At 42.2% G+C, this 13,232-nt stretch overlaps 1 protein-coding gene across 1 annotated transcript in view; it reads left to right on the top strand.

Moving 5' to 3' along the window:
* DNAJB6 (DnaJ heat shock protein family (Hsp40) member B6) overlaps positions 1-12,596 on the top strand; it is an 80,493-nt gene extending 67,897 nt beyond the window's left edge. The window contains exons 9-10 of the mRNA XM_006264383.3: positions 1,551-1,757; positions 10,991-12,596. Coding sequence (XP_006264445.1) covers positions 1,551-1,757; positions 10,991-11,073 — 290 coding nt within the window. The 3' untranslated portion in view covers positions 11,074-12,596. The remainder of the gene's footprint in view (positions 1-1,550; positions 1,758-10,990) is intronic.
* The last annotated feature ends 636 nt before the right edge of the window (positions 12,597-13,232 follow it).

Raw genomic sequence — 13,232 nt, 5'->3', positions numbered from 1 at the left:
TTACTACCCAGCAACAAGTAAAAATCTTTGTATGATAACATCAAGGGACTTGAAACCACATGAGACTTCCTTAGGTAACTGGATAACAATTGGCCTTCTGTTGCTTCTGTCACTACTTCATACACGCGTAGTGCTCTTCTATCTTCAAGGGACTTTCCAGACATTAGCTAGTGTAACACACCCATCCCAACTCAGCTGATGCCTGATGTACTGTGGAAAAAAATTCCAACATGTGACGTACCAACTTTTGATGCATATAAAACGATGCCATGTGTCATGAGCTCAATTAAAAGTGGTTAAGTAATTGCATTAATAAGACTCTTTGAAAAGCACCTTTTGTGACCTGTCTTTCTCTTCCTTTTCCTTCAACATTTTCCTAATGAGTAGCTGCTTTTTTACTTTCTAGATATTGGCTCCTATGCCTTCCTCCCCTACTTGTCCCTTGTTCAAGTTCGTTCTTCTTCCTAAAACTATTTCCCTTTCAGTGCGCTTTGCCATGTTTTGGTACCTGTGTTCTCCCCGTTAGCACCTTGCTATTGCTACAGCTAGGCAATTTCTCTGAATGTGCATAGAGATTGTACTGTTTAATACAACTTTTCCCAACACTTAATTTGATTTTTCACACTCTTCTTCTCTTGTGTGCTGCATATTTCATTTTTTGGCCTCACAAATCTTGCTTTCTCCTGTCACCTGTTTCCTTTTAAATCTCCCCCCACACCGGCATGCCCCATTTTAGGCTTCTCCAGTTTCTGCTTTGCCTCCTTAAAGCCATGTTCATGATCTCCAAACCTCCTTCAGCTTTCAAGGGACTTTCATTTTTGCCACTAGGCATTTTCCCCCTTACAGCAGGAGTGACTTTTTGGCAAGTGACTTCAGCAAGAAATCTTCAGCCATCTCACCATTGCTCTGGTTGTCAGCAGCAGCTGGGGAAATTGGGAAATACTTGATCAGCTGTGCAGAGCTGAGCCCTCTCACTGTGCCCGTTGGGAAGATGAAACTGGGCACCGGTAGCTTTACCATCATGGTGGAATCTGGAGGAGTTGTAGTCAGGATAGATTCGGTTTTCTTCTACACGCAAACTTCTGCTAGTGGAACTCCTGTTCTGACGAATCTGGGATGTGTGTGTGGACATTCAAACCTCTCTGGTGGCAGAACCCTTTCTTCTGCTGACAGCTACTCCATTTCTGCCAAGTAGGAATGCACTTCAGGATCTTGCAGCTCAGCTGCTGCAATGGAGTAGTGAGAAGCTGCTAAAAGCACCTGCCTGTGCATGTGTTTTAACAGTTGGTGTTATTCCCAGCTCTCATGTGAAGGCAGAAGTATGCGTGTCTGGTTGGTAGTTTAATGGGCTTACAAATGGAGAAACTGAGGCACAATTTTTAAGTGATTTGTTTAAGGTAATGGATATAAACAAAAAAACCTGCTACTATTATTAGGGGCTGTAACTTGGTGGTTCCCAACTTCCAGCCCAGGCTCCAGTTGTTGCAGGTTAAACAAAAGCATTTTGTGTCCTGCTTACTTTTTTTCTTTTGAATTGTCTGCTTTTTCAGGTGTTGCAGATGAAGAAGCATTTGCTGAGGAGTGCAGACGTAGAGGACAACATGCCCTACCTTCCCAGCCTACCAATCCCCGCCTTCCGAAGTCCCACAGGCCTGCCAGTTCCCCCAAATATGCCTATCATTATAATAGTGATGAGGTGGAAGATCAAGATAGAACTCGGGTTACAAGCAGCTTGGAGACCCCTTTTCATTCATCAGGTGTGCACAAAAATATTAACGAGCCATATGCCAAAGCTGACTCTCCAGATAGTCCCCCAAAGAAACCCAAATCCCGAGCAGGAAAACATTGTTGTATACTGACTTAATGCTAGCATACAAGCAATAATTCAACTTGTGTGCTTTGTCTTAATTAGTTGTGCTGTGCAACTTAGTCTTGATTCGCAGATGTCCTGGGCATGTACTCAAAAGTTGTGTGAGACCCAGTAAGACTAAAAACAGGAATGCAGTTGAAGTGTCTTGCATCTAAAATTTGAAGGCCTTTTAAAGAATTCCAAGTCCTTAACTAATAATGATGCATTTATCAAAACAGGGCTTGGCTTTCCTGTCCCAAGTGAGCATAAGCCCAATCTCCAGAACTGTTAATACTGTTTTCTGGAAGTTGGAATTTCTTGAGCACTATTGTGCTTTGCATGGATTTTGCATGACCATTTGGTATGGTTTTCTTTAGTCTATTTAAAAGCCTAGAGGTAAACAAAGAAGTTCAACCGTTATTATGGTTACTTGATGACTGTCAAATGGTCAAAATCATTTCAAGCTCAGTGACTAGTTCCCCTTATGTTCTCCCTGCCTGCAATGTACCTGGATAACAAACTTCTTAGGACTGCTTCAATTATTTTGAATCCAGTATCTATGGTCATTCAGAAACCCCAGTCCAGCAGTCCTGAAATGTGCCAAACCACCTTATAAGCCAACTGGAGTCTTATCCAAGACAGCTGGCAGAGCTAGTGTTCAGAATAAAGGGCCCTTCACAGCAATGCTGAAGCTAGCCAACTGCCAGAGAAAAGAGGAAGAGAACTAGAATAGGGCACAAGAGGGAGAAGTTTTGCCTGAATTGGGACTGTAGGATTAAGCCTTTACTAAGAAAAATAGGATGTAGCAATAATTTCTCTAGAGAGCCCCTTATAGCAATAAAGAATAAACTGTAGATGGATATAAGGAGAAGCTATCCCTGTCATCACTACATGTCCATGGGCCACCAGTAGTATATGTGTGCTATTTTGAGGTCCTCTTCTAGCCAAACACCTAAAATGGAATCGGTGAAGTAAACTATCTAATTATTTTACCCATTGTAAAATAGACTGTTCTAAATATTTACATCATAGACATGTAAATATTAAAACTTTTTAATATTTATATTAAAAAGTTAGCGTAAATGTGTGGTTATTGTGCAAGATTGTCTACAAGAAATGTTGTAAATTCTGGATTAAGTGCGGGTTTCCTGTTCAGTGAGGGAAAATTTGTTACACAAACCATATACAATTCAGTATAGATACAGGTGTTCATTTCAACATCTTCAGTTTTTTGTTGCCTTCCCATAGAAATTGTATAGAGTCCCTGTTACTTATATTTTAGTGGCTTTTTTTTACTGATAATTTTAGTAGCCTTAATGGTCTTCAAGAATATTTAAGATCCCTTTGTGTGTTCTGAAACCACACTTAACCTCAAGCAGTTTTGTAACCAGCCCAAGATCACTTGTTACATGGGCTGTAGACAGACTGTAGGTTTGTCAGAAGTTTGAACTACAAGGTTTGTTTTCCCCTTTGAATGATATGGAGTATTACCCTGTATTAACCTGTAACTTAATACTAATAATTGATTTGTTACTTGGTACATTTTCATTTGCTGGCATCATTGAAAAAGGAAATCATCTGAAGATCTAGTTTAACTAATCTTGATCTGTTTCTGGCATGGACTACTCCATTAGGAAGTTCATGATACTAGAGTTGTATCATCTCTGTGATGCAGTCTTTTCTTGACAAATACATGGCTTCACGAGTTGTACATTTACTAACCTTAGTAAAATCAGTGTTGCTTATCTTAATTTATTACCCTATACCTTACACACGAGCTTCTATTTATATTTGGTTGGCAAAATCTAAAGAAGTGCTGGATTTTTTCTAATGTAGATTAATAGGCAAGAAACAGTGTAGGTAGGAATGGACATGAATAAATCCTAACTCTACTCTAGATCACAGTATAGCTTCCTGGCCACAGGCCTGGCCTGGCCTGGGTGGGATATGGTAGAAGCTGCATCACTTTCTGGGCAGAGGGTGGGAGTTAGTCTGGCTTGCTGCCTCCTAGCGTAGCCTCTCATGAGGGTGGCATCCCCTTGCATAAGATTGTTCTCCCATGAACGGCAACAGTGATGGCTTAGTTACACTGGCAGGGCTTTCTGAACTGCACAGATTTATGAGCTTTTGCTTGACCAACGAGCCTAAAAAACTTGCTAATTGTTATGTTTAAGGGCAGGTAAGTAGATTGTTTGGGTCTACTTTTTTAGCACCTCTGCTAGGTTGTCAAAGCAGGTGCCTATAGAAATAGCATGGTGAGCAAGCTAAAGGGGAAAGCTTGCTAAAGTTATTCTGTCCCATAAAAATCTGTTCTAAGTTAATTGAAGTGAAGGTGTTTTTATATAGGGTAGGCAAGTGGAGCTGATAAAATTCTGCTCCTTTTATCTAATCTGAATTTAACAGTGAGGCCAGTTAACAATGGAAACAACCTGCCTAGAAGGGAGGTGGATTTTTCATAGTTTGAGGTTTTTAAATCCAAGGCTGGTTGGCCTTGTGGTGCATGTTAGAGCTCAGACAGAAGGTATGGGCTTGATACAGGGATTGCTGCAGGAATCATGGCATGCTACAAATCAGGCTATGTTATCAGACTGTATAACTCCTTCTGATCTCAAAGTGTATGACTGAATAAAACTTATTGTGAAATAGTTACTTCAGTGTAGGATTTAGGAAGCTATGAATGATCTTAGTTATATAACTGCATATATTATTTAGAAGGGAGCTGGTCACCTTCTTTAATTTCAAGTTTCACATAGCTGTTAATGTTTGGACATAATATAATCAGATGCATGTTAAACCAGACAGGGTAGCGCACACCATTTTCTGCAGGACAAACTCCTGCCTTCCCACTGTTGCTGGGAAGCCCTGTGTGCAGAACTGAACTGTTGTTTCTGCTTTTTAAGGAATATTGTGCAAGGAATAGCTACAGTCTAGACAGTCAGCAAATGGTGCTTAAACACAGCCTTCTCTGAGATGAGACCAGAAGGCAATGTGCCAATGATCATGAATCTGTTGCCAGTTCCAATGCTCCCACCATGTTTAAAGTGCACCTGCTGCCCATACCACATGAAGGCTGTAGTAGCAGCCAAAGAGCAAAGCTTTCTGACCTGGGGTGGAAAGAAGATGCATCCATTTCTTCCCTACTTCTCTGCAGTTATCTGAGTTAAAAGATCAGCATCTGGCCTCTGCTACTGACTCTTTTGGGTTGGAAAGCAGGTCCGGAGGGGAGCAGAGAAGGATGCTGTGTGCTAATTAAAAGCAGTGAAACCAGTCTGTTGAACTGGTTCATTTGTTCCCCACTCGTGTCTGCTCGCCTGCTTCTTCCTACTCTTCTCTGCCAGTCAAAAGAAGAGGTGAGGGAACAAGACTGTTCTCAGCATCCTGGCAGCATGGGGAGTTTAGTAACTCCAACTTCAAGCAAAGGAGAAAGCCCTGTCAAGAGGATGAAGGGGATGGAGAGTAGCGTTTCCTGCAGAGTGCTACTATCTTTGCATACATACTCCTTCAGTTGCTTCCAGAGGCATTGGTTTGCACTGAAGCTCTAGGCGGAATACATCTCTCATCTCTGAAGACTCAAGAACATGCAAAATATTTTGAAACTCAGTTATGGATTATCAGGAGCATTGTAAGGACTAAATTGAAGATGGCTTAATCCTAGGAGGGAGGTTTCCAGACTTGTTCTTGCTGAACTGATGAGTGCTGTTTGATGGTGTTTGCTTCAGTGTTAAAATTACTTTAAGGAGAGAATGGTTTTTTAGGTTTCCTATGAGCTAGAAGCCAAGGGCTGGTGGGAAGCTAGTGGCATGTAATATATACAAAGCTTACCTTGGTTCTAGGAATGGTGAATTACTACAGATGGCTGTTTTTCTGTACCACTTCACCCATTCCTGTTCATGATAGTTGACCAAAGCAAGAAACCTGCAAGTTAAGTTGCAATATCCAACACAGAAAAGTGTCGCAGTCTGATGAATGTGAAGATTTGAATAACCCTTCCCACAAGCAAACCCAGAGCCAGTTTCACCAAAACTTGACTGTGATTTCTCAGCTAGCTGCCTCATGTTGTTGGCCATGGACTGCACCACTGACTCTCCAGAGAAGAGCTATTGCAAATTCATTTAATGTTAATACTCATGGAGCCAGCTGCTTGGTAATTCAGATCTGGTTCTCCAGTGACCTTGGAGAAAATGTTGGAGACAGATTGTACACTTCCAATTTAAGCAGCTGCTCATAAAGAAAGAGCTGGAGGACTAGGCACCTTTTAAGAAGTCATGCAACTCGATTGACTCTGTGACAGGGGGCCATCCTAGGGCCAGACGCAGTATCAGCCTGCCCATCTGTCTAGGGCGGTCCTCCTTGATTCACCCACCATGCTATGATATATTAAAACTGGATGTAAAAATGCAGGAGGCTGCAAATTTAATGCCCCGGTGCCTAGGGCATTATACATGGCTCTAACCTTCCCTTGACTGTGTCCCATGCCTTGCAGATAGCATCCAAATCACTTCCAACTCCCCCAGCCCTGTTGCTGGGCCACACTAAGCCACTGGTCCAAAATATCCACTGTTACTCCCCCAGCCCCATTGCTGGGATATACTCAGCCTCTGGCTCAAATTTGGCCTCAGGCATCTGGAGACTTACCTTGGTCACATGTCTCCTCACTCAGGCTTCTTCCCATGCCCCCTCACTGGAGCTTCCTGCTTCTCATTAGGCTTCTAGTCCATCTCACTCTACCCCTTTACTGGGGTCACTACTCCGCCCCTTCCCTGGGGCTATGGGGCCCTATGCCTCAGGTGTCTGTTGTCATGCCTGGACCCCACTCTTGGCCTACAGCCCGCTCAGGCCTCAGGTGTTTGTCAACACTCTCCCTCGGGCCTCCCACTCTCATTTAGGCCTCAGATCCTTCTGGCCCCTGCACTGTCGCCCAAGTCTTTCTCTAAAGGCCTTGGACAACAGGCCTTCTGGGCCTCCATGTTGTTGCCCTAGCCTTTCCCTTCCACAGGGTCACCCACAAGGCAGTCAGGGCTAAGGCTTTCCAGTACCACATTTTTGCTGTTTGCTACAGAAGCACTGGTGTGGCACTTCCTGAGGACTGCCCTGCCACCAGCAGCCCCACCACACCATCCTTCCCAGCAGGGTGTAGTTTTAGGTCATTCCCTAGGACTAGCACAGGCCTACCTGCCCCAGTCCTTCTCCCTACTGAGCTACTCACTCCTGGGCACTCTGTCGCAGCCTCCATCTCAACACTTATAGTCAGTCACTGGCCCAACTCACTCGAGAGGTTTCCGAGTCAAGTATGCCTCCCATCCAGAGGCTGAGCTTCAACCTCCTTCATAGCAGCCTGCAAGTTGGCTGACCCCTATCCCTTTTTTGGCTGTGATGATACTTCCCAAAGAGGGGAACTTCAGCCTCTTCTAGGCTCTGGCCTTGCCTCCAGGCCAGTCAGGGTATCAGTTAGCTCTACGCAGCTCTGGCCTGTCCTGTGTGGTAGGCTCAATTGCCCTTCAGCCTTTCAGTCCTGGCCACCTTGCAGCGACCAGTTGAGGGTTCAGAAAGTCAGCCTGGCAACTGCTGACCTCCCTACTCCAGAGGGGTCCCCCTGGGTCCTAATGCCATCGTCTCAAGCTGGGCTGGCCTAGAGCCTCTGAGATCTTATGAGAGGCAGCCCTTCACATAACTGGGCTCACCCAAGCCCCTGGCCTCGCCCCTGCCAGTTCTAATAAGGGGCTTGCCTAGCCCCTGTGTAGGTCTACAACTCTAAGCCCCTTTTGCAAGGCTGGCCTCACTTGCTCTTCCCTAGGCCCAAAGTCTTCTCCTCAGGGCTTGGGACCCCCCCCCCCCCATGTCCCTAAAAACTTCCACCCCCATAATTCCTATCCTAGACCTCCAGACTGTTCCTGGGAGAAGCACTACTCCTGCCAGGAGATGCTGCTCTGGCCTCTTGGGGGGCGTGGGGGAGGGGGGACCCCCATGGCTGATCTCACTCACCAAAAAGTGGATGCAGTGCTTCCAGAAACGGCCACGGCCACTTCTGCTGGTGGCCCCAGTCCCCAGCCGGCACTCGTGCACCACCTGGGAGCGTAGCTGCTTTACCTGGCAGCCCTGCTCCCCAGCCGGCGCTCGCAGGGGAAGCACCGGTGCTCCTGCCTGCCCCCCCACCTGTCGCCTACGTGGTGACCATGGCCATTGGGGGTGCACAGGGGTTGCCACCGTGTCCCAGCAACCTCTGTCGGCTCTGCTCCTCAGGGCCTGCTCTTATGCTGAGGTTGTGCAGCCCTGCTCCAATCAGGTGGCCTGCTGGCAGTCATGTGACTGCCTGATCAGCTCTGCAGTCACCTGCAGGCTGTCTCTCAGCCTGCTTAGGCCCTGAAAGTGGCAAGCACCCACAGGTGTGCTGCCACACACCTTCCCCCTTAAAATCCTTCCAGGGGAGGGGGGTGTCTCTCTGCTATTCCCCTTGCAGGCTCCTCTGCAGCCTGCACAAACACTCCAAGTGGCAAGCACCGCAGTGGTGCTGCCAGTCAGGCTCCCTGCTAGGGCCAGTCAACATAATGTAACCAATGTCAGTGGATTATACAGGAATGTTCATAATTGTATATTCACTCATGTTTTGGCCAGTCTCCCTATTGCTGGGTTTCCATTTTGTCCCTTGATCATTCTAGAGGCTAGAAAGGAATCTTGCTGTCAGATGTCTCTACCTTAGTCCCTCCTTATTAAAATATTTTGTGTTATTTGTGCAATGAGATATGGTGGGTTCACATTCATGTTAGTTTATTTTAGACTTTTTAAGGCCCTTTTAAATGGTATAGAGTTCTTTTTGATATTTGATTTAAAAAGCGCTATGCCATCCGTTTCAAAAGCCCTTCAGAACTCGGTGTTTTAAGAAGACAAATTTAGGTAATTACAGAGGTGCAAATTGGTGGCCTCAACTAGTTCCTTTAGGAACATCCTTATTAATGTTTTATATCATCATTAAATTGACCCATTTTGTCTGTTTTTGTTTTTCTTTCTTGCTAAAAGGGGCGAATCCTTCAAATTTAGAGAATTTCTAGCTTTGATATCTTATTTCTAGGTGAGGTTTCACCCAGCCTTCTTCTGGGGAATGTTTTTGCTCTGCTTTTTCAAGGGACCCATATGCTATACATGTGGAGACAGTAGCTTGCTTGCCTATTTTCTTTCAAGTGAAGACAAATAATTGCTAGAGTTTAAAGTATCTTAGCTCTGTAAAAATGTGTGTAGCACAAGACTACAATAAAAAGTTAAATTGCCTTTGCTAGTTTTCTCCAGCCTCTGTTGGGTACAAGGCAGACCAAGGGGCATTTCCCTGTGTTGGTTAAGTGTAAGTGGCCCAGAGGGTTCCCCTTCAAGGTGAACTCCTCAGATATATGGAGCAAAACCTTATGTTAGGGAAATACTTCAATCCTGGTAGGAAGTGCATCTCTGAATCCCAGGATAGTATGAAGTGTTGAGGAGGAAAAGCTCTGTCAGCAGTTCTACAAATTAGTGTCAGAATAACACCAGATATTTTTCCTTAAGCATTATAAGCTAATTTCCAAGCTAACTTTTTAGATACTAATAGCACATGGCAGAACTAATAAGTAGTCCAATATCTTAAATCCTGTGGTAACTCATTATATAGTATGAATTCATGCTGTTAATCCAGCTGAATAGCTGGCAGGCATCCAGGAACAAATTCATTGCTGGCACAAATGGAAGCATTCGGACAAGTACAAAAGTTGTTTGCTTATGCAGAAGTGAATTTATTTCTCGAATCTTATGGTTCTTCTGACCTCAGAGAGAAAGTTAAATACTGTAATTCCAATGTAGGTAAAACTCCCAATGTTTTAGATAGGTATCCAGGTTGTAGCCATACTGTTCTAGAGGAAAAAGCAATCCGGGACCATGGTAGAGGTGATTATCTTTTATTAGACCAACAAGATTTCTGCAAAACATTTTCTTTAATTAATGTTTTAGATAGGAATTCAGCTTGTTGGAGGACAGCATTATGACACCATGGTGAATATTTAGCTCTTAAATAATTATTTACTACATAGATTTCAAAGCATGTAAAGATAGGGAAGTACCACTATGGACATTGCATGGAAGGAGGAACAGGTACTAAGCTAACCTGCCCAAGTTCATATAGGCGGTTACTGATAGAATTGGAAACAGAATCAGTTTCGAGCCTCTGAGGTCAGCGCTGTCCTCAACCGAGAACTTGAGAGATGCTGTATAAAACTATTAGCTTTGGTTCTGCCATGTCTTCTGACCAAGTATTGCTGAGCTTAAGAGCATGTCCTGTTTTTTAAAGCCTTGTGTGACTAGTCTTTGAGGATACAGTATAGATTATTGAGATCTTAATTTTTTTCTGGCTTTATTTCAGATTTAAACTCTGAGCAGAGTTTTTGGTTTTGCATGGCTGATTTTTTTTTTTACAATACAAAGCCTACTGGCATGTTCCATTTTCCTCAAAGTTTGTAAGAGAGGGGATGGATATGTTATCAGGCTTTCACTTGTGCCTGGTGGTCAATGCATGGGACAGTCTGCTAAGGGGATTGCATGCTCTTTAGAAAAACCAAGGGGAAAGGATATGAGATGCGGAGGCAGTAGCTTATTTGCCTATTTTCTTTCAAGTGAAGACAAATAATTGCTAGAGTTTAAAGTAGCTTAGCTCTGTAAAAATGTGTGCAGCACAAGACTACAATAAAACGTTAAATCACCTTTGCTAGTTGAGCTAGTTGAACAGGCTTATGTTCTATTTATGTTCTATTCTATTATTTAAGAACAAAATGGACACCATTAAATGTCACTATTTAGCTGCTTTATTTACTCAGGAATCGTAATATGCCTTATCCTTAGAATGGGAATACAAACTGTAAATACTGTGGTAACTTCAACTACTGTAAGCAGTATTTAAATGGCACTTGCTGTATATGTTATGGACTTATTTATTACTTCCATTTTTATAAGCTGTTTTGATGCTGTCCTTGAATGGCTTTGAAGTGCTTGGAAAGGTTCAAGACATCCAAAACTTCAAAGATGTCTCATTCCCCCCACCCCACCCCCATTTGAGGAACACATTCATTTTTATAAAGGAAAAGTCAGTTTAATAATATGAATAGTGTTTTACAAGCCATGTCTCCTCAGGATACAAAGAAGGCAGCAAGAGGAGGAAGCAGAAGCAGAGAGATGAGCAGAAGAAGAAGAAGTCAACCAAAGGGAATTTTTAAAACGGACTCCTCCAACAGTCTCATACCTTTATAATGATGGCAACATATTCTTTTTTGAGCACACATTTGTGAATACATTTTGATTGTGCACACTTTGTGAAGGTGTCTCATGTTTTAAACTATACTAAAATTGCACTATGTTACTTTTCATCATCACAGGATGGCTTTCTTGCTAGTCGGGTTAAAGACTTCAAAGTAGGCTGATGTGGTTAGAAGTGCATTTTATTTGGAGATTGGGAAAATGTTACAGAATCTCTTACCTCTACCTTCCTTGGGACTAAAACTACTGTAGTAGTCTAGTGTGTTCTTCTAGGATTTAAGGGGTTGTAACAATGTCTGTTTATGTTCTAGAATAATCGGGCATGTTGAAATAAGAGGTTAAACCTTGCTTCTATTCCCCTTTGATTTCACTGGGAGTAGGATATGGAAACTCTTGGATATAGCAGTTTATGCAAACTTGTAATTCCCTTCTGCGCTCTTTCTTTTTTCCAAACTTGGGAAGAAAAGGTCTGTTCCTAATACCATGATGAGGTAATCTAGATTATGTCATGAAGGAGTAACTTTCTTTCATTTTTAAGAAAGTCTGTAAGATTCTGGTCTCCTGTGTGCATTCATACAGATTCATCATAGACTCCCTATGAATCATTTGGTGAAATCATTCCTTGTGTTTTTATCTTTTTATAGCCTAGAGACAAATTATCTAAGTGCTACTTTGAAATTTTGGCAGTTTCTGCTGAGTGGATTATAGATCCATTATAGATTTTGTTTCAATATCCATAAAAGATTCTGCTAAGACTTTTTTTTTTCTTCTGCAGAGCATTTACATAAAGGATGTCACTTCTACGTGAGGAAAGTATATTTACACCAGTTTTATTTCAGGACACATTTTTTTAGCTTGAAAAGAAGTGTCTTTACTTTAAAAGAAATATTTTTTGAATCTGGCAAGATTACTTCCTTGCTTCCCATAATAGTTTAATTTGCATGATAAATTGCTTCTCTTAACCTCTTAATTGGTATTGAGTACTAAATAGAATCTCTCTATCCCTGTAACTACTTCCTGCATGTTCCTTGTCGGTATGTTGCTTTTTCTCTTTAACCTACATATAGGAATAATCAGCTGTGTTTTGTTTTTGTTCTTTTGTTTTTCCTTTTGCCAACATGTTGATATAACAGGACTTAAACCTGGCAATGTTGGAAACCCAAGTTTCCTGGAGAATTTCACTCCTCTTTGAAATGCAAAAATGTAGCAATGAACACAATGACATGAAGAAGCTAAACCGAAAAATAAAACTTGCTGTTGTAGAATACTCTGAGAATTGTGGTGTCTACAGTATTTGGATTGGTTTAGTTTCTAATGCTTACTCTATGAAAATGTAACCTTACGCAAGCATAACATAATGCAATGTATGTTAAGGTATTTAAATGATGGTTTATCTCAAATAAAACCAAGTATTTTTTCTGTCATTCAAGTACTATTTAATTGCGCAGTGTTGTTAATTAAAAATAAAGAGAGTTCTCCTGTATACTTTGTCATTTTTGACTGTAAAACAGACTAATTGCCAGCATTAGTTGTTCCTGCCTAAATTGGACTAAAGCAAATACAGGTTCTGTGTTCATAATGCAGTCACAAATACTTTTGAATTATCCTTTTAACTAAGTAAATTAGTCAGAAAATGTGGCTCCTTGTACAAGCAAACTGTAAAGGTGTTTGACATTTTTTAAGGAGAATTAAGGCTGAGAGGTACCAGATTTCTTGAAAAACCAGTGCCTGTGCATAGAAGCAAGAAGCTTTTGCATTCAATCTTAAACATTGTTTAGAGAAAAGGAGCTGTTTTGCAGCAGTTGAACCTGGCATGTCTTGCATTAGAGTTGTGTCCTAGCTTCAGGTGCATAATCATGCAGAACATGGTCTAAACAGGCTATAAAACTGTCCCAATCCATGCTGGCCATCTTACAATAGCAAACTAGAACTAGTGAGTAATATAGGGGCACTTTTTTTCATCTGTCCTCCAGTCGGACTAAACTTACTCATTTTTTAGATACCAGTTCAAGTATTAATTTGTGTTCTAAACTGAGCATAATTGTAGTGTCTGAATATTTTCACTTTTGCCTCAATATTAGCTTGCATCAGAGATGCTGCTGCTTAGTTGGCTAAAGTT

This window comes from Alligator mississippiensis, chromosome 5 (assembly GCF_030867095.1).
Source record: "Alligator mississippiensis isolate rAllMis1 chromosome 5, rAllMis1, whole genome shotgun sequence".
In the NCBI taxonomy this organism is placed as follows: Eukaryota; Metazoa; Chordata; order Crocodylia; family Alligatoridae; genus Alligator; species Alligator mississippiensis.
This window is presented reverse-complemented; position numbering and strand designations above follow the sequence as displayed.